Source organism: Erythrolamprus reginae, chromosome 3, assembly GCF_031021105.1.
Source record: "Erythrolamprus reginae isolate rEryReg1 chromosome 3, rEryReg1.hap1, whole genome shotgun sequence".
NCBI classification, from domain to species: Eukaryota; Metazoa; Chordata; class Lepidosauria; order Squamata; family Dipsadidae; genus Erythrolamprus; species Erythrolamprus reginae.
The window spans coordinates 206247279-206266941 of NC_091952.1; the positions used below are offsets into that span (position 1 = coordinate 206247279).

Genomic DNA, 19663 nt, shown 5'->3' on the forward strand with positions numbered 1-19663 from the left:
CTGTTATAATCAAGAATACTGAAGTAGAAGCACCCTTGTTCTAAAATGTTAAAATTAATAGAGAAATCTTGTAATGAGACATTATGCAACTCATAGTACTACTGTATGCCATTGTATGTCTTTAAGGCATTAATCTGCTTGAAGAGGGAAACTGAAGAAACATTTATCTTCATACATTCTAATTATGCTGCTCAATGTTCCCTGGGAGAAAATGAGCAAAATTGTGGTATCAATATGGCATTCTTATTTTGTGATCATCTATGAGCTCACTGTAGGGGTGGACTTACCTCACCACCAACAGAACTGGCTCCGTGACACTACCACCAGTTTGCTACTAGTTCTATAGAACCGATGCAAACCGGGAGGAACCCATCTCTGGCTCACTGAGCTTATCCAAGCTATCCCATTCACCAAGGTGAATGGGAAAGCTTGGAATATTTTTCCTGCTTCACAATTGCTTTATGGGGTTTCTCTGGCCCAGAGTCTATCTACAATACTAGTTGATTATTTGGATATCCCAAAAGTGCTTTGTAAAAGGCAATTGGACTTTCTTGGGGTTTTTTTCCTTAAAAATATTTTGCTTCTCATCCAAGAACCTTCTTCAATTCTGAATTGAAAAATCTTGTTGGCTGAGAAGTGAAAAGTTTTCAAGGGGAAAAAATCTTTTGAAAAACCCCAGTTGCCTTTTGAAAAGCACCTTTGGGACAACCATCACCTGGATGAGTAAGAAACTCCATAGACTTCCCTTTTTTCTGAAAGGGATGTTTCCTCTATTCACCTCCTGGAACAGTGATGGTGAACCTTTTCCTTGGGTGCCGAAAGAGCGTGTGTGTGTACTATTCCACATGTACGAGTGTCCACACCCATACTTCAATGCCTGGGGAGAGTGAAAACAGCTTCCCCCCGCTTCGTGGCCCTCTGGAGGACAGAAATGAGCTATTTCCCAACTTCTGGTGGGCCCAGTATGCTCCTGTTTCACCCTCCCCAGACTCCAAAGGCTTCCCTGGAGCCAGGGAAAGGTAAAAACGCCTTCCCCCATCCCCCCCTGAAGGCTCGCTAGAAGCCAAAATCTCCCTCCCAGAGCCTCTGTGCGAGCCAAAAATCAGCTGGCCAGTACACCCATGCACATTAGAGCTGAGCTAGGGCAACAGCTTGTGTGTCAGCACGTATGGCTCTGCGTGCCACCTGTGCCACCAATGCCATAAGTTCGCCATCACTGTCCTAGGACCTAGGACATACTGTTTACTGGATGCCATCATATGCCTTTTAGCCCCTCTCAAACCACATTCCATCTTCACTTTTTCATCACTATATGAAAGTTAATTGCCACTTAGTAAACCAATGATCACTTAGGGCAGGGCATTTACTCAAGTAGAACTTTCTTTGAATATGTTTTCCTGAATGGGTACTTGTATTGCAAGTTACATCTTCATATTGAAGGATAGGAAGTACTGAACGGAATCTATAAGTGACAGGAGATTTAGCCTATTTCAGCCTAATTGCAGGCAGCCTTGCCTGCCACACCCTCATATGTTGCAAATGCTCATATTTTTTGTAAGGTCAAAATTCCTGCCACTCCCAAACCTAAATCAACACACAAGCTAACTCATCAACAATTGGGTTGTCCAGTGACCTGATCTGTACTCTGCACAAAGCAAAATTAGAAGTCAATTCTACGTAAGTTTGATGTTGCAATCTAATTTTTAACTCTTATTCTTATTTTATTATGTCTGAAAAAAAGGGATTTCTTATCATCATATCCCTATCTGCATAGGTATGAAAGCAGTAATAAAGATGTATCTCAGCAAATTGTATTTCATCTCAAGACCTCATAAATGTTATAGTTTTCCAGAAACTAGAACTTTTAATTGATTAATTTGGAGACCAATCCCTGAATTTCCTAATATCCTCATTAATGAACTGGGGTGGTGCAGAAGATAGAGTGCTGTACTCAGTAAAGGGCAGCCAAAAATTTTACTGCCATACTGTGGGTTTGGCTTATTTTGTAGGTTAACAGTCATGTGACTGGGTAGGAGTGGCTTGCCGGCCATGTGACCAGGTGGGAGTAGCTTGAATGATCATAATCGTTCAAGTGAACTGTTAAGTCCTCAACTTACAACCTTACCAGTGTCATTCACTGGGGTGACAATTTGCTTCACGTTTCCCGCGCTCTCCTTCCTGGGTCTCCCCCCTGCCTCAGTGCTGCCAGAAGCATAAATGCTGCCAGCACTGCTTCCACCCATGCCTTCTTCTTGCACCTCAAGTGGGAGGTGAGGTGGATGGGGGCGGGCAGGAGAGAGGGAAGCTTGTCCAAGGCCAGAAAGGAAGAAAGAGGAAAAAAGCAAGGAGGCAGCAGCAGAGAAAAAAAGGAGAGCCGAGCCAAGACCAGTAATCCTGGGAGTGACAGCCGCCGATCAGCTGGAGCTGCGCACACCTCTTCATTTCCGCTGGTGGAACTGTGTTCCACTCCATCCTGCCTGCTGCCCATCCCTGGCTGTACTACAGACCACTGAAGCTCATTGTAGATCTGTAGGTCAGCGGTTCAAATGTCATCACTGGTTCAAAGTTGACTCTGCCTTCCAGCCTTCCAAGGTGGGTAAAATAAGCACCCGGATTGTGGGGGCAATATGCTGGCTCATTTAAAAAGTGCTATTGCTAACATTTTGTAAGCCGCCCTGAGTCTAAGGAGAAGGGTGGCATAAAAATCAAACAAACAAATAAGTAAACAAATAAACAAATAAATAAATAAACAAACAAACAAATAAATAAATAATATGCACTCACTAATAAAATCGTCATACAATAATGTGTAAAACACTGGCAGCAGCATGACAATTTTCGATTGGTCAGTCCAGTATATATATAGTGCAAATTTCTTTCTCTCCTAATGAATATAATTAGCTCCATTGCTCTGACCATTAGCTCCAGTAATATTTTTTAACAACTTTGGCTTTTAAAAAAAACAACTTTCCTGATTAAAATCTAATATTTTGCTATCCCTTGACAATATTCCCATAAGGTAAGATAATCAAGAACAATAATGCAACATAATACTCTGATAGAGTTTATCTGGACTGTCTGTTAAATAATCAAGATAAATTTATTTGCAGAAGAGACGGAGTAACGACACGGACACCAGAGCTGGATTTAAACTTGGGTCATTTTTATTAAAATAAATTTGCATAATTTATTAATTAAATTAGCATGAATTAGCATAAATTTGCATAAATTAATATATTCCACTATGACCCGGAAACAGTGGACCTGCAGGGTCAAACAAACACTTCCGGGGCGGAAATGACGTAAAAGGTCAACATTCCTGGGCAACTAAGGGCGTAGCTCGATGCTGGTCCAGGTGAGGGACCTCTCCCTCACCTGAGACCCTGCCATGCACTCGCATGAGGGGGGTCCCGCCGGCTCACCCCTACCCTGGGACTTCAATAGCGGGACCCAAAGACAGGTTCCCCCCAAGTGCGCAGGTAGCACCCACCATGAGCTTGGAGAGAACCTGTCAATCATCCCCAAAGATGCCCAAGGGAGAACGCGCAGTTGCTGAACCACCACCCAGATTTCCGCCCCTAACCTGCCTACCCAAATGACCAAAGGTAAGCCAATTAACCTATTGAATGCAAGCACCCCCTAAACCGCCCATCCATCTCCCCAGTGTGGAATGGGCGAAAAAACAGCCATGCCAAATGGGCGAGGCTGCAAAAAATTCCCATTCGGCCCCCGAGGGCGACCCACCAATAGCACACTGCAAATTAGGGAAGGGCGGGTGGGTGTCTGCTCCAATGACTGGGTCCGGGCGACAGGCTTGGCCCAGGGCCTGCAGCCCTTAAATAGGGCCAGCAAGCCCCGCCCGGTCCCCACGTCATTCCAGGCCACGTGGGCCTGGCTTTCCCGGCCGAAATCTCGTCTCGCGAGATTTCGGCCGAAACAAAGATGGCGGCCGCCATGGAAGAGTCCGGTGTCTGCCCGGCCCTTCCGCAAAAGCGCCGTGGCCGGTAAGTCGAGCCGGCGATATTGCAGAAGAGACGGAGTAACGACACGGACACCAGAGCTGGATTTAAACTTGGGTCATTTTTATTAAAATAAATTTGCATAATTTATTAATTAAATTAGCATGAATTAGCATAAATTTGCATAAATTAATATATTCCACTATGACCCGGAAACAGTGGACCTGCAGGGTCAAACAAACACTTCCGGGGAGGAAATGACGTAAAAGGTCAACATTCCTGGGCAACTAAGGGCGTAGCTCGATGCTGGTCCAGGTGAGGGACCTCTCCCTCACCTGAGACCCTGCCATGCACTCGCATGAGGGGGGTCCCGCCGGCTCACCCCTACCCTGGGACTTCAATAGCGGGACCCAAAGACAGGTTCCCCCCAAGTGCGCAGGTAGCACCCACCATGAGCTTGGAGAGAACCTGTCAATCATCCCCAAAGATGCCCAAGGGAGAACGCGCAGTTGCTGAACCACCACCCAGATTTCCGCCCCTAACCTGCCACGGAGCGGGGGTCAGATCTCTATCTTGGCCCCCCGACTCCCCCCTCTACTGCGCCAGCTCACGCAGAGACACTGCAGGTCCTGTAAGAAAGTGGTGTTCCTCAGTTCTGACAGAGGAAGACCAGCAGCCAGGTAAAGCCACAGCTGATCTATGGTGATGCGGGGATGGGCCACAACCACCCCACCTAACTTTCTGACTACCGTACCCCAGGCCTTAACTCCCCGTCTAACCCGGTGAAGGGCCCTAAGGGAAATGGCGTCCCACCAAGCGATCCCCGAGAGGATCTCGACCACACCACTTGCGTGGAGGGCCGCACAGTGCGAAGCCACCGCAGGCTTCGCGAACCTGGCAGATCGAAAACGACCCCCAGACCCCACAGGTCCTTGCCACCACAGTGCAAGACCCATCACCTGGGCGCCGCAATGGGATGCAGCCCTCCCAGTACCATCTGGGCGCAGCAATGGGATGCCGCCCTCCCAGCACCAACTGGGCGCAGCAATGGGATGCCGCCCTCCCAGCACACATCCAGGCGCAGCAATGGGATGCCGCCCCCGGCACTAACTGGGCGCAGCACTGGGATGCCGCCCTCCCAGCACCAACTGGGCGCAGCAATGGAATGCCGCCCTCCCAGCACACATCCAGGCGCAGCAACGGGATGCCGACCCCCGGCACCGACTGGGCGCAGCAATGGGGTGCCGCCCTCCCAGTCCCAGCTGGGCGCAGCAATGGGATGCCGCCCTCCCAGCACCAACTGGGCGCAGCAATGGGATGCCGCCCTCCCAGCACACTCTGAGCGCAACGATGGGATGCCGCCCCTGGCCACCGACTGGGCGCAGCAATGGGATGCCGCCCTCCCAGCCCCACTGGGCGCAGCAATGGAATGCCGCCCCCCGACACCACCTGGGCGCAGCAATGGGATGCCGCCCTCCCAGGACCAACTGGGCGCAGCAACGTGATGTCACCCTCCCAGCACCTTCTGGGCGCAGCAATGGGATGCCGCCCTCCCAGGACCACCTGGGCGCAGCAATGGGATGCCGCCCTCCCAGCAATAGCGGTAGAAACGCCATTCCCACCGCACACCCCGTCTCCCCAGCCAGACAGCCAGGACCCAGCCGCCACGACGGCAGGGTCCCCACCCCCGATGGTAACTTGTTGCTGAGTGGTCTCGGAGCGCTCTGACCCCAAGCAACACCGTCGGTCGCGTCCTGGCGGGGTTGAATAGAAGGGGACCAAAGGAGGAACCTGGCCTAAGATCTTACCCGGACCCTCAACAGGCCGTTCGTACCCTAAAACAGGCCGTTGACCGCCGGCGAGCGACTTCCCGAATCCTCCGTATCGAGAGGCCGTTACCGCACTAGTGGCAGCGCCTCTCGAGAACGAGCGTTCCCGAATGGCGGGATCCATACTTGGCCTGGCCAAACCCTACATACTAGCACCCACCTTACTGAAGTAATGAGATGGAAGGCACCAAATTGACCCGGCGGCCCGCAATGCGGCCCCGGCCCAACTTTCCCGCCCTGTCACACTGCGGAAGATGCCATAAAACCAATAACCCCGCCCCCGCCTTAAACAAGGCGAAGCCGGCCAACCTGGACCTAATAGTCCTAACTGAAAGGCCACGCTGCCTAAGCTGGACACAAATATGGCCAGGTACACAACTGGGGCAGGCCAGCTAGGGCTAACCCGTATACTGCCAGCAAAGCCCAAACTCTTCCCTGCCTGCTGCTAAGCCCCCCAGAGTGCCAGACACTCCCAAGAGTGCCGTAGCCAGCAAGCCTCTACTCTCCACTGCCCAGGAGCCCACCTAGGCTCCGAAAGTGGGCCGGAAAAAACCTCTGGCGACACACGTGCCCACGGGGCCATGGTCCGAAACGGGACAACTGACCACGGGACAAGGCTTCAGCAACCCCGTTATCTAACCCGGGGACATGCCTAGGCAAAAACAATGTGCTCAGGGACAAGGACCTGTGCACCAAATGGCGGAAAAGCCTCATGACCCTGTCACTCTTAGAGGACAGGGCGTGCACCACGTGGATAACCACTAAGCTGTCACACCAAAATGCACAGTCGTGCCCTAAACTGCTCCCCCCAAAGCCCTAGGGCCACTATCAAGGGGGAGAGCTCCCAAAAAGGTCAAATCCATTAACCAATGAAGAGGCCCTCCATGCTGGAGGCCACGTAGACCAGCCCCCACTGGTCACCTAACACACCCTGCACCTAACACAGGTCCCTGCAGCATCAGAACACAACTGCAATTCAGCTTCCAAAGAAGCTCTTGCCTCCAAAACAACAACCCCGTAAAACTTTCTAAGAACTCCCGCCACACGCAGAGGTCAGCCCTGACCCTTGCACCTAAGCGGGTACGATGACGGGGCAAACGGAGCCCCTTCATCGCAGCATATAACCTCCTAGAAAAAACCCTGCCCGGCACCACGACCCGGCAGGCAAAATTAAGTATCCCAACCAGTTCCTGGAGCTGCCAAAGGGTGACCTTCCGGCAGCCCAGAACCATACCAAGGTTATCCCCAATTTTAGCCAACTTGTCCAGGGGCAATCTAGAAGATTGCACCTTTGAGTCCAATTCAATACCGAGGAAGGTAATCCTGGTGGCGGGGCCCACGGTCCCCGCAGGGGCTAAAGGCACCCCCAACAGGGCCAAAGGGCTTCAAAGACCCGCAGCAGAGCGAAGCAGTGCTCTGCCCGCGCCGTCCCCGCCACCAAGAAACCCTCGAGGTAGTGAACGCCGAGCCCAGACCGCTGCGCCTCCTGAGCGCCCACTCCAATAAGGTGCTTGAGCTCGCCCAAAAGAGAGCAAGAGACGGAGCCACCCGTGGGCAACCCCGCCGCATAAAAACACCCATGAAATGGAAGCCCAAAAAACCCGAAGCCGTCTGGGTGCATGGGGAAGAGCCGGGATGCTGACCTAATGTCGCATTTATCCATAAGGGCTCCAACCCCACACTACCTTACCATGGCCACGACCGCATCAAAGGATGCGAGCCGGACTAAATAAAGTTCGTCAGGAAGGAAATCCCTCACTGACTCCCTTTTAAGAAAAGACAAGTGGTGAATCAACCTAAATTCATCACCCACCTTTCAGGGGACCCCCCAAATGGGGAGACCCCAAGATTTGGGAAGGGCGGCTCCGGGAAGGGCCCAAGGCCCCTCCCCATGGCCACCACTTATGCTATTCCGGACCGAACAATGCCGCCAAGGCTTGCTCGAACCCATGTAAGGGATCGAGAATCCCTTGGAGAAACCTAGCAAGAGAGCGGCCGCTCTCGAGCGAGGGTGGTCGTCCCTCAACCAACCCCAGTGTTGTTGTTGTTGTTGTTTTGTAAATAATTGGGCAGGGCCCAGCTTTCCCCCCAGTAGGTGGGGTTAGTACCCTGGACCCCCCCCCCACTCCCAACCGTCCCCTTTTAGGGGCAGGGGCAACCTGGAAGCGGCATGGGAGCCCCGCTTCCCCGACGCATGGCCGCACATACAAAAAGGGGAGAAACAAGCCCCTCTGCAGCAAACCCCTGACATGCAGGGAACGGGTCCCACCGTGGTGGCCCCCATGTCCAAGCTCCCTGGCCCCGACGGGTAAACCGTCAAAAGGGGGAAGGCCCTACGGCCTGGGTTGGCGGGGTCAAACCCCCCCGCCCCCGACACACCAGGCCCTGGCAAAAGCAGCCCCAGGGGCCTGTGGTCCCGCACTAGGAGCCAGGAGGGGGGGGGCAAACCTGGGTACAGGTGTGTCCCCCCCGAAACAAAAAACCCCAAAAAACTGGGGCCGAGAGGCAACAATACTTAAATATTAAGTGAGACTATAACTGTACCGAAGTTTGACCATGACTTCACTGAAATAGCGAAGGCTTGGAACAAACTTCCAGCAGGCCCGGAAGATGAATCCACAGTAACAGAATTCAAACATGCCTGGGATAAACATACATCCATCCCAAGATAAAATACAGAACAGAACAAGGGCAGACCAGAGGGGCCAATGGGTCTACCCTTGCCGTCATATGGTCATGGTGCCATATAAAATATATAATTGTAACCATCATCAGTCCCATTATTATTATTATAATCTATGTGTACCCGTGGTTCTTATTTTACACAGAAGGACCCGGGGCCGCCCGGGCCCCCAAGAGGGCAGCGAAAGGCCTCTGCCCAAACAGGCAGCGCAGCAGCAGGAAGCTGCCGCCACGGGCCCCACTGTCCTCCCTTTTTAGGCATTTTATGTTTATTTATTTTATTGTGTCATGGGGGGGCCACGCAACGGGAGGGGCCGCCCACGCGAGCCCTCCGCCCGAGCCCCCCACGTCCCCAGGGGGCTACCATAACGATCCCCCCCCAGAAATAGGGGGGGGGGCAACAGCCAAATGGCACCAGGCCTGGCCTTCCCGCCAAAACCGAAGCCCCCCAAACCATTCCCCCGAGCCTCCGATGAGGCTCTCAAAATGGCGACCGCAACACGCGGCCGCCTTACAGCGGGGTGGGGGTGGGAGGCCTCACGCGCCGAAAGCTCGTTGCTGCCCCGGAGCTCCTCTGGAAGATGCCCGACGAGCAGGCCACCTCCAGCCTCCAACGAGGCCTCAAAAGCGACGGCCGCCTCCACGCGGCCGCCGAAAGGCTCCAGGAGCAGACAGCCAAGTGTCTGCTCCTTAGACTCGGCCACGAGGCCCCCAAGGCGACGGCCGCCTCCACGCGGCCGCCGCGAGGCTCCAGGAGCAGACAGCCAAGTGCCTGCTCCTTAGACTGGGTCCGCCACGAGGCCTCCAAGGCGACGGCCGCCTCCACGCGGCCGCCGCGAGGCTCCAGGAGCAGACAGCCAAGTGTCTGCTCCAATGACTGGGTCCGGGCGACAGGCTTGGCCCAGGGCCTGCAGCCCTTAAATAGGGCCAGCAAGCCCCGCCCGGTCCCCACGTCATTCCAGGCCACGTGGGCCTGGCTTTCCCGGCCGAAATCTCGTCTCGCGAGATTTCGGCCGAAACAAAGATGGCGGCCGCCATGGAAGAGTCCGGTGTCTGCCCGGCCCTTCTGCAAAAGCGCCGTGGCCGGTAAGTCGAGCCGGCGATATTGTCTGAAGGTAGCAAAAATTTGCTACATTATTTTTAAGCTTTATCCACAAATGATTAGTGATAATTCATGTTTTTAGAAGGATAGATTTATATTGATCCTTTTATTGATTTAACTTTATTGGTCAATGTTCAAAATAAAATTTGGTCTGTCTAATATATCATTACTGAAGCTGTCCATCTTCCTGTCCAAGTGACTCTGAGTAATTTAGAAGTAAAAACCCTTTAGGCTCAGTAAAATATTCACATATTTCATTTTAGTATGTGCAACAACACCTAGCTGGGAAACTAAGATTTCATGCAGCCTTTGGATATTTTTGCAGCATCAAAAATATTCAGTTTAAATTCTTCCAAAAGGAGTTGTTTATGAGTCTGTCAGATTCCATTCTCATACCATTTAAAATAAAAATAATAATAAAAACCAGTGACCCGGACCAGGTGAAGCATTTGTAACATTTAGAAGAATACCTAGGTATTTTATTTCCTTGATCTGTTTTGGTAATGAATCTTGGATTGTGTTGTAGTGGTGCAATCTTTAGAATGTAGGGCTAACCATTTTCTACTTGCGAACCCTCGCTTCTCTCTCGGCTGTTGCTGCTGCTAGTGCGTGCAGCGGCCAAAACAGCATGTCCAAGGAGCTCTCTGCAGCCTCCCCATTTCGCTGCCACTTTCCCCTCTTGCCCTCTGCTTCCTCTGATCCCTGCAGCAGCCCCATCCTGCTGCCAAAATCCCCCTTGCCTACCGCTTCCTTTGGCCCATCTTGCTGCCAAAATCACCCCTCCAGACATTTCCTACACTGCCCCAAATCGTTTCCAAAATCACCCCTCCAAATGCTTCCTTTGCTGCCCCAAATCTCTTCAAAATTTACCCCTCCAGACACTTCCTTCACTGCCCCAAATCACTTCAGAATTCACCCCTCCAAACGCTTCCTTTTAGGGGTGAATTTTGAAGCAATTTGGGTCAGCGAAGGAAGCATTTGGAGGGGTGAATTTTGAAGCAATTTGGGGCAGTGAAGGAAGTGTCTGGAGGAGTGAATTTTGAAGTGGTTTGGGGCACTGAAGATAGCATTTGGAGGGGTGAATTTTGAAGCAATTTGGGGCACTGAAGGAAGCATCTGGAGGGGTGAATTTTGAAGTGATTTGGGGCAGTGAAGGAAGTGTCTGGAGGGTGAATTTTGAAGCGATTTTGGGCAGTGGGGGAAGCATATGGAGGGATGATTTTGGAAGCAATTTGAAGCAGACACTTCCTTCGCTGCCTGTCTCCCCTCATTTGCCTTCATTAGGATCTCCATTCCTCGCTTCTCCTCGCTGCCTGTTTCCACTCCATTTTTCTTCACTTCATCCGCCTGCTGCTTTTTTTTAAAGCCTTAAAGTTTTGGATTTTCCTAATGGGTTTGGACGCATTATTCGCTTTTACATTGATTCTTATGGGAAAAATTGCTTCTACTTATGAACATTTCTACTTAAGAACCTGGTCACGGGACGAATTAAGTTCGTAAGTAGAGGTACCACTGTACATAATTTTAACACATCAAAGTAGGTGCTTCTCTTAAAATGATTTTGCATATCTGTGGGATTTGGGGTAATTTTCAGTTCTCAGATGTTTTTAAACCTATCAAATTTGTTCCAATCAGTGCCTCAAAATTCAGAAATACTTTTCAAATGGGAAACAGTAATGGAAACTTCCAGTAGACGAGCAGTAGTTTCTGTGCAATCCTTTTGATTTTATCCCATTTCATCCAGTTTAAACCGACTTCATGGTGAATTCTCTTTCTTCTCCTTTTTCTTTCATTCCATTCTGTAGTCATAAAATCACCAAAATAACTTAGAGAATAATACACATTTTTTTTTAAAAAAAGTTGTATTTTTGTGCCAATCATACATAACATCACTCTTAGGGGGTTATCATTGGTCACTGCTGTAGCTTTATCTTTAAATTCGAGATTTTTTGGGGGGGGGGTTATTATTTTAAATGCACAGATTTGATTTGAAGAGGTAATGTGCATCTATAGGGGGATGTAAGGACTTGTTTTCTTTACATAGGAATACTATATTGTGCAATGCTTTGTTATTTATTTACTTATCACATTTATACTTCAACATTATTGACTATTTTTTCATATTTTCATTTTGTTTACTTGTGCTATAACTGTAAGCTATTCAGAATTGTTTGGCAATTGGAATACCACATTTTGTTTCCTTTTTATGACCCTGTAATTCCTTTTATTGGGGTGGAGTCAAGGGAATTGAATGGAACTGAGCTGGCCGGATGCTCTTCCTGACACCTACATGGAGTTCACAGCAGATATTTTTTTATTGTGCTCTGATAAAGAAACATCTGTCACTACCTAGAACTGAACTCTCAACCTCCCGAATATGAGGTGAGAGTCTTCACCTCTAGGCCACCACACTGCTCAACAATTGGAATACTACGTAAGACTAGTATAATAGTAAAGAATGCACAAAATCCTCAGTGAGAGTGACAAACAGATAACAGATCTGCAATTTTTGTAGCAAATGTGTGTGCCATTAAACCGAAATATTTATAAAATTATTTCCGGAAAATATTAAAAGAAACTTTTAAAAAGTGTAAGAGTGCAATCTTGTTCCAATCCACAAAAATAAAGAATTTTAATCCATTTTTTTCAATATCATTTACAGGGTGTGTCAGTTTCCATTCTTTCTTTGATTCTACTCCACATCTACATGAAGTTGCTAGATGAGGCAATCTATCAACATTGGCTGCGGTAGCATCAAAGTGCAGAGCATATCCAATTGTATATTTCTGTCTTGGTGATACCGTCAAAATTGTTTCCCAGAGTCTGAAAGCTGGAAGGTGCAAAATAACATGCTTCATCTCAATACAGTCATACCTCGTCTTACGAACCTAATTGGTTCCAGGGGGAGGTTCGTAAGATGAAAGGTTCGTAAGACGAAACATTGTTTCCCATAGGAAACAATGTAAAGTCAATTAATCCGTGCAACCAAAAAAAAACCCCGCAAAAAAACGGCGTTCGGCAACTGCTGGGAAGCCGCACAGCTATTTCAAAAGGTGACAGCCGGCCTGGGGGGCTTCCCAGCAACCTCCCGAACCCCGAACCCGGAAGTTCGGCAAAAGTTCAGGGTTCAGGAGATTGCTGGGAAGCCCCCCAGGCCGGCTGTCACCTTTTAAAACAGCCGCACGGCTTTCCAGCAGCTTCCCGAAGCCGAACGCCAAACCCGAACTTCCGCGTTCGGCGACTGCTGGGAAGCTGCGCGGCTGTTTTAAAAGGTGACAGCCGGCCTGGGGAGCTTCCCAGCAACCTCCCGAACCGAACCCGGGGTTCAGAAAATTTTTGCCTCTTCTTACGAACTTTTTTCGAGTTACGAACCGGCGTTCGGGAGGCTGCTGGGAAGCCCCGCCGCCCGGCTGTCACCTTCTAAAACAGCCGCGCGGCTTCCCAGCAGTCTCCGAACGCAGGTTCGTAACTCGAAAAAAGTTCGTAAGAAGAGGCAAAATTTTTCTGAACCCCGGGTTCGTATCACGAGTTGTTCGTAAGACGAGAGGTTCGTATCTTGAGGTACCACTGTACTGGCAAAATGAAGCATGTGTTGGTTTCAGTGCACCCAAGTCTAGAGATTTCCAAGCTTTAATTGTGAATGGAATAAACTCAGACAGAGTTGGTGTGCTGTTTGGGGGTCTTCTTGAACTTGTGGCTTCTTCTCAAAGAACAAGTGGCAGTCTTGTTCAAGAAGACCTTTAAGCAAACCCATCTTGTGCATCAATCACACCTAGACTGGGAAGCCCTAATGGTCATTCATTAGTCAACTGTCATATTTTGAATTTAAAATATGAAATAAAAAACTAATGAATTAAATCCGTGATATCACCACTGGGACGAAAAATATTTCTCTGATGCTGAATGCTTGAAGGAGAAGAATAAAACATAGAATGCATGGATTCTGAGATAGACTTACGAAGTCTAGACAGGTCTATAAGGAATCAGATAAGATTATAGTTCTCAGGTTGCAAATCCCTTTTAATAAAAAATCAGTATTTCTGTGTCTATCTTTCACTTTTGGTTCTAATCTAAATACTTTGAAGTAGTGATTAAAAGTGCTGGCCTAGAACCCAGGAAACCATGAGTTCTAATCCAATCTCAGGTATGAAAGTCAGCTGGGTGACTTTGAGCACTTACTTTCTCTCAGCCCAACCCATCTCACAGGGTTGTTCTTGTGGGAGAAATAGGAGAAGGAAGGAGTATTAGATATATTCACCATCTTGAGACAGGATAAAGGCAGGATAAAAATGTAACAAACAACCAAAGAAATAAAAACTACGATCACATAATCAGATTCTTGTGATATTAGTACACTATAAAAGAACACAACAGAATGTCATTATGTTTTACAACAATCACACCATTTAAAAGAGAAACAACATTTACTATTTTTAAATTTATTAAAGTTACAAACCACTTCACAATAGAAAAAAATAACTTTAGTTCAGAGTTGAACTGCAGCATTCTTGATGCTCTCCAAATTCAACCACACTCAGAGACCATCAAGCGCTCCACAAACAGATGCATCTAGATATGAAAATAATTCCATAGTATCTTGCAAAGTGTATGGTGCATACAATGAGTTATTAATGAGGATTAGCATTGAGAAACTGCTCCCAACTTGAACAGTGGGAGGGACAGGTAAGTAATTCCAAAAATGTATTGGATGACTTACTCTTGTAACCATCATACATGCAAAAAACCCCCCAAAAATAGAAGAAAAGCAGCTTATAAAATTATTACAAGGAGACGTGATGGTTTATCTGTTACATATTTATATTACTCTTTGGGCAAAATATTAACATAGGCATGGCTCTAAGATTCAATAGAAAATTCAGTGTAAAGTTCATGAGTGTCAACCAAACTTGTAGTGTAACTTCAAGGATTTACCTGGTTTAAAAAAAAACCTTCTCCTTTCTTCAAAAACTGAGCAAAGAACTAGAAAATCCCATATGCATTTCGCATCATGACTACCTTTTGTGATGTTCACCTCGATGATAATGTTAAGTGTGGGCATCTCATCTCCAAGGGTTGCTGCTATTTATGGCTAGAGCAACAGTCTGCAGCCTGCATGCTTGAGGGCAACACTCAGGTCAGGTGTTTCACTCCTTGGGTGGTCCTTTCTGTACAGCCACTGGCAGAAAAATAAAAAGATGTTGACTAACTGTAGGACAGCTCACAGGAATGCAGCTGCAAATATTTCCTTCCATTATTCATTATCATCTCACTTAGCAGTACAGGATTTCATTGACTTGGAGATCACTGAATTTAATTTGGAGATCAAACAGAAATTACATACGCATAGTTACCTAATTTGAACCTTATTAAATAAATCTAATGAGGTTCAATTATTAATTTGATTCGTGTAACTGAAGAAATTTTTTATGAAAGTATCTCATAGCCATGTTTTTTCAAGTATCTTTGTTCTCAGTTATCTTTCTGAGGAGGCAATGAAGAATTCTGAACTGGGGAACAGGAACCATGGTTCTAGAATGATTACGTAATGCATAACTACATAATTCTAAACTTGAATCAGTTTTTCTTATTAGTTGATATTTAGATCTATATATTCTCATTCTGTTTTTAGAAATTTATTTATTTAGAAATAAATTTCTGCATGGATTTCCTTCATTATCCTTCATTAAAACATTTTAAAAAATGAAATATATTTAATATTTTTCCTTCATTTATTTATTTATTTATTTGATTTGTATACTGCCCCTCTCCGTAGACTCGGGGCGGCTCACAACAACAATAAAACTATTCAAGACAAATCTAATAATTTAAAAAAATTTTAAGAACCCGTTATTAAAGCAGACATACACGCAAACATACCATACATGAATTGTATAGGCCCAGGGGAGATGTCTCAATTCCCCCATGCCTGATGGCAGAGGTGGGTTTTAAGGAGTTTACGAAAGGCAAGGAGGGTGGGGGCAGTTCTAATCTCAAGGGGGAGTTGGTACCAGAGGGTTGGGGCCACCACAGAGAAGGCTCTTCCTCTGGGACCCGTCAAATGACATTGTTTAGTTGATGGGACCCGGAGAAGGGCCCTAATCGGTCGCTGGGATTGTTTAGTTGACGGGACCCGGAGAAGGACCCTAATCGGTCGCTGGGATTCGTGCAGCAGAAGGCGGTCCCGGAGATATTCTGGTCCGATGCCATGAAGGGCTTCATTATCCTTCAACAAAAAGTTTTAAAATATATTTAATATTTTGCCTAGTTAAAATAAACATGCTTTTTGTGTTTTTAAAGGTTTAGAGAATTAAAAATATATGCTTACATTTACTTTATTTAAAAAGTAGCTGCATCACAAAAATTATAAAACAAAACAAAAAAGCTATTTTTAAAATCATGTGGTGGTTCTTCTTAATCTTCAAACAGAGCACAGATGATCATTTATAAAAAATGCTCTAGTGGAGCCTGCAATGAGCAGAAGAGTTGACTACATGACCTCTACTTTTATTTCCCACTGTATGATGCCAGTACATTATAATTTAATATGAAGGATAATAAAATAGTGGTGACGATTAAATAGTAAATAGATTTATCCCTAAGAAAGTCAAAATTCATTCATTTATTCATTGAATTCTTCTATGTGTTCTTTGTCATGCAAGTATAAGTAAGATTTGCCAATATGTTATGAATTTATTTTAGTTAATGTTTTACAATTGCAAACAATTTATGAGAAAATATTGTCAATAGAACAATGTTTCAGAACAAGAACTGGATTAGGAATGCAAAACTATAAATTATGTCTTTATTTGCAAAAGAGTGTCTTGTATATCACAGCCCTCTGTTTTTCTTCTGCCTTTTTGAATGAACTTTTTCCCCCTTCCCTGGAAGGCACCTACTCACTATTCCAGCCACAATTCTGTCTGGACTGAGCTACATTGGGCCCTGTCTTACAGCTCTTTCCCCACATGATTTCTCTAGCTTTTTTGTTGTAGGATCTTCCCAGGTAGCGTTGATTTTCAGCCTACCAAATTTCTCCACTCCTCATTCCTTAACTAATAAGGATCCAGTTCCCTTGAAGATTAAGCTCCTTCAATTCCTGAAAGTACAGTGGTACCTCTACTTATGAACTTCATTCGTTCCATGATCAGGTTCTTAAGTAGAAAAGTTTGCAAGAAGAAGCAATTTTTCCCATAGGAATCAATATAAACGCAAATAATGTGTGCAATTGGGGAAGCCACAGGGAGGGTGGAGGCCCTGTTTCCTCCCAGGAGATTCCTAGAGAGGCCCCACAGAGGCTTCTCCCAGCCTTTTCCAGTTACAGTTTCGGAGTCTCGTGTTTGTAAGTGGAAAATAGTTCTTGAGAAGAGGCAAAAAAATCTTGAACACCTGGTTCTTATCTAGAAAAGTTCGTAAGTAGAGGTGTTTATAGGTAGAGGTACCACTGTTGATCCAAACTCTAAAGAGTTTCTTAGTGATAAGTACTAGCATAAGCAATGGCATGCTGTATGTTGCCTTTGATGCTCACTGTATATATTTATGTGACTAATTGCCACCTGATTCAAGCAATTGACAGAACAGTCAAGGCCTCTTGAGAGAAGAGTTTCACCTCCCAAAGGTACTGAATGAATCAAGCAATAATTGACATAATCCCATTTCTGAATACAAACAGGTAGTTGCCTAAAACTATTGACCAATGTTGATATATATAATGCTTTAATAGGCTGAATCAAACCAGTTTAGTGAGTAAAAGACCTCTGTTATCTGTGTGGAAAAAGGTAACTAACTATATTTGGAACATCTTGAGTTACCTAGGATCAACAGAGTAGAGATCTTTTCATGGTTGCTTATGTGAACAAAATAAAGGAGCAGCAGTTGTGAAGCAGAAATAAGTGTATTTGTCTCAGGAATACACTAATCTTTGTCCCTACTCTTTCACAGGGTATACAATCCAATCCAGAGTCAAAGTGCTATACACTTTCCAGTGCTGTAAGCTGTCAATAGACAATACCTTTGTTTCAGTGTATCATATCCATTACAATATCCAACTAATTGTCTAGGTCCCAAAGATGTTTTTTTTTTAAGAAAGACCTTTGGGACATGCCCAGCTAGTGACCATACCACTGTATCTGACTTCGATCATAGAGAAATAGAGAGCAGTATCTTGCTGACCAAAGACCAAATCTATCTATAATTTTTATAGTTTTCATGCACTAAGAGAACTAAAACATCATTTGGAATATCCTTGGAAACAGGAATGGAATCACTAAAAAACACAAACTGCTATTCCATTGCTAGCTATGATACAATGATCAATTATATAACAAGTAAAAAAGCTTCCAAAAGGAGGGCCACCATTTTTAGAACAGGCTGTACCAGACTTCTTTTAATACACAGAACTGCTGTCTATTGTATTGAGATGTTTGAAGAAATACAAAATCAGGATTTAAAGATATATCAGTCATTGCTATATGGGTTGCATCAAATTCCGTACAGAATTTAAGCAGCATTCTTCTCAAAAGGCTTAGTAAATCAATTGATGACTGAAGACAGAAGAACTGTCATTTCATGAGCTGGGTGGAAGAGGGTTTTCTCACAGCCACACTTTTGACACAATATTCAATGAGCTTATGGAGTTCTGGAATTCTTAAAAAGTACCCAACAGATTTGAGGGCCTAAAACATATGAAAATCCCTGCTCTTGTCTACCTTTCACTCATTTTATCATTTGACATTGCTTCAAAATTAAAAGCCATTCCATGTTATAAGGTTTAGGGATAACTGAGTGAATGGTACTTTCCATATCCTCTTTTTTAATATGATAAAAATTTCCACAGATCCTTTATCCATACAACAGGGAGGGACTGTCGCTAGCAGGGTATATGAGAATTTCTTGACTTTGTGAACCGAGAGGCAAAATTAGTCATTGTTGTAGCTTGTCCTGTGGAACAATTTGTGAATTAGGTAGAGGTGTGGCTAAATGCTTGCAGCCCAGAAAGTTTAAAGGATGATGGGGGAGAATGTTCAAATATTTACTTTTTAAAGAATGATGGAATAGCAAAATGTTTCATTCTTACATTCATTTTGAAAAATAATGAATGTAACCATGGGCAAACAATTTATGTAACCTTAGTCCTTTCTTTCTGAAGTTCCCAAAGACCTTGTAGCATCCACAAGAGGGTGGTGGAGAGAGAAAGATAAAACAGTAGAAGTTATATTATGATACAAGCCCCACCCTTTTTGTATGTGTCCTTGACAAAAGGGCTAGAATTTGCCTCGTAAGGCAAGTTCTGCCATCTTGATTTTTTTTATTTACACAGATATCCCCAGATAACATTATATTAAAGAAATTCAGTAGCAAGCTGATGATTTGTTTATTATTTTTAATAGGTAGCATAATAAGTATATTAAGCTTCTAATAGGCATATCTTGCTTATTAAATGTTTAATAAACTTGTATTATTTTACTCTCTATTCTCAAAACAAGCAAAACTAAAAGATTAAATATTCCATCTCACTTCTTCTAATGTCCATCCATCTCCCCACTACTATTTAACATTTACATGAAGCAGCTGGGTGAGATCATCCAACGACATGGGGTGAGGTATCATCAATTCGCTGATGATACCCATCTGTCCGTCCATTGTTCTGGGGTGTGTGTGTGTGGGAGGGGATCTCTGACCCTCTCAGACAAGGTCCGCAACTTGAGGGTCCTCCTGAACCAACAGCTGAGCCTTGATTACCATATCTCGGCTATGGCCAGGGGGACCTTTGCACAGGTTTGCCTGGTATACCTGTAGCTGTCCTATTTGGACCAAGAGGCTTTGCGCACAGTCACTCAGGTCCTCACCACCTCCCATCTTGATTATTGCAATGCGCCCTACATGGGGCTACCCTTGAAGAGTGTTTGGAATCTGCAAATAGTCCAGAACGCAGCCACGCAAGCCATTATGGGTATACAGTACATCCATATAACACCAATGCTCTGTGAGCCCCACATTCAATAATTGTCTCTTTATATGTTTCAAGATCATCTTGTTCTGGTACATCTTCTACTCCCACTTCATGTTCTTCTGCATTTTCTGATCCAAATCCA

General features: G+C 45.7%; 1 protein-coding gene across 1 annotated transcript in view; it reads right to left on the reverse strand.

Annotated features, from left to right (window-relative positions):
- LOC139165460 (desmocollin-1-like) overlaps nt 1–19427 on the reverse strand; it is an 89532-nt gene extending 70105 nt beyond the window's left edge. Inside the window, 1 exon segment of the mRNA XM_070748636.1 lies at nt 19311–19427. Within this exon segment, the coding sequence (XP_070604737.1) occupies nt 19311–19427 (117 nt within the window).
- Nucleotides 19428–19663: the final 236 nt, after the last annotated feature.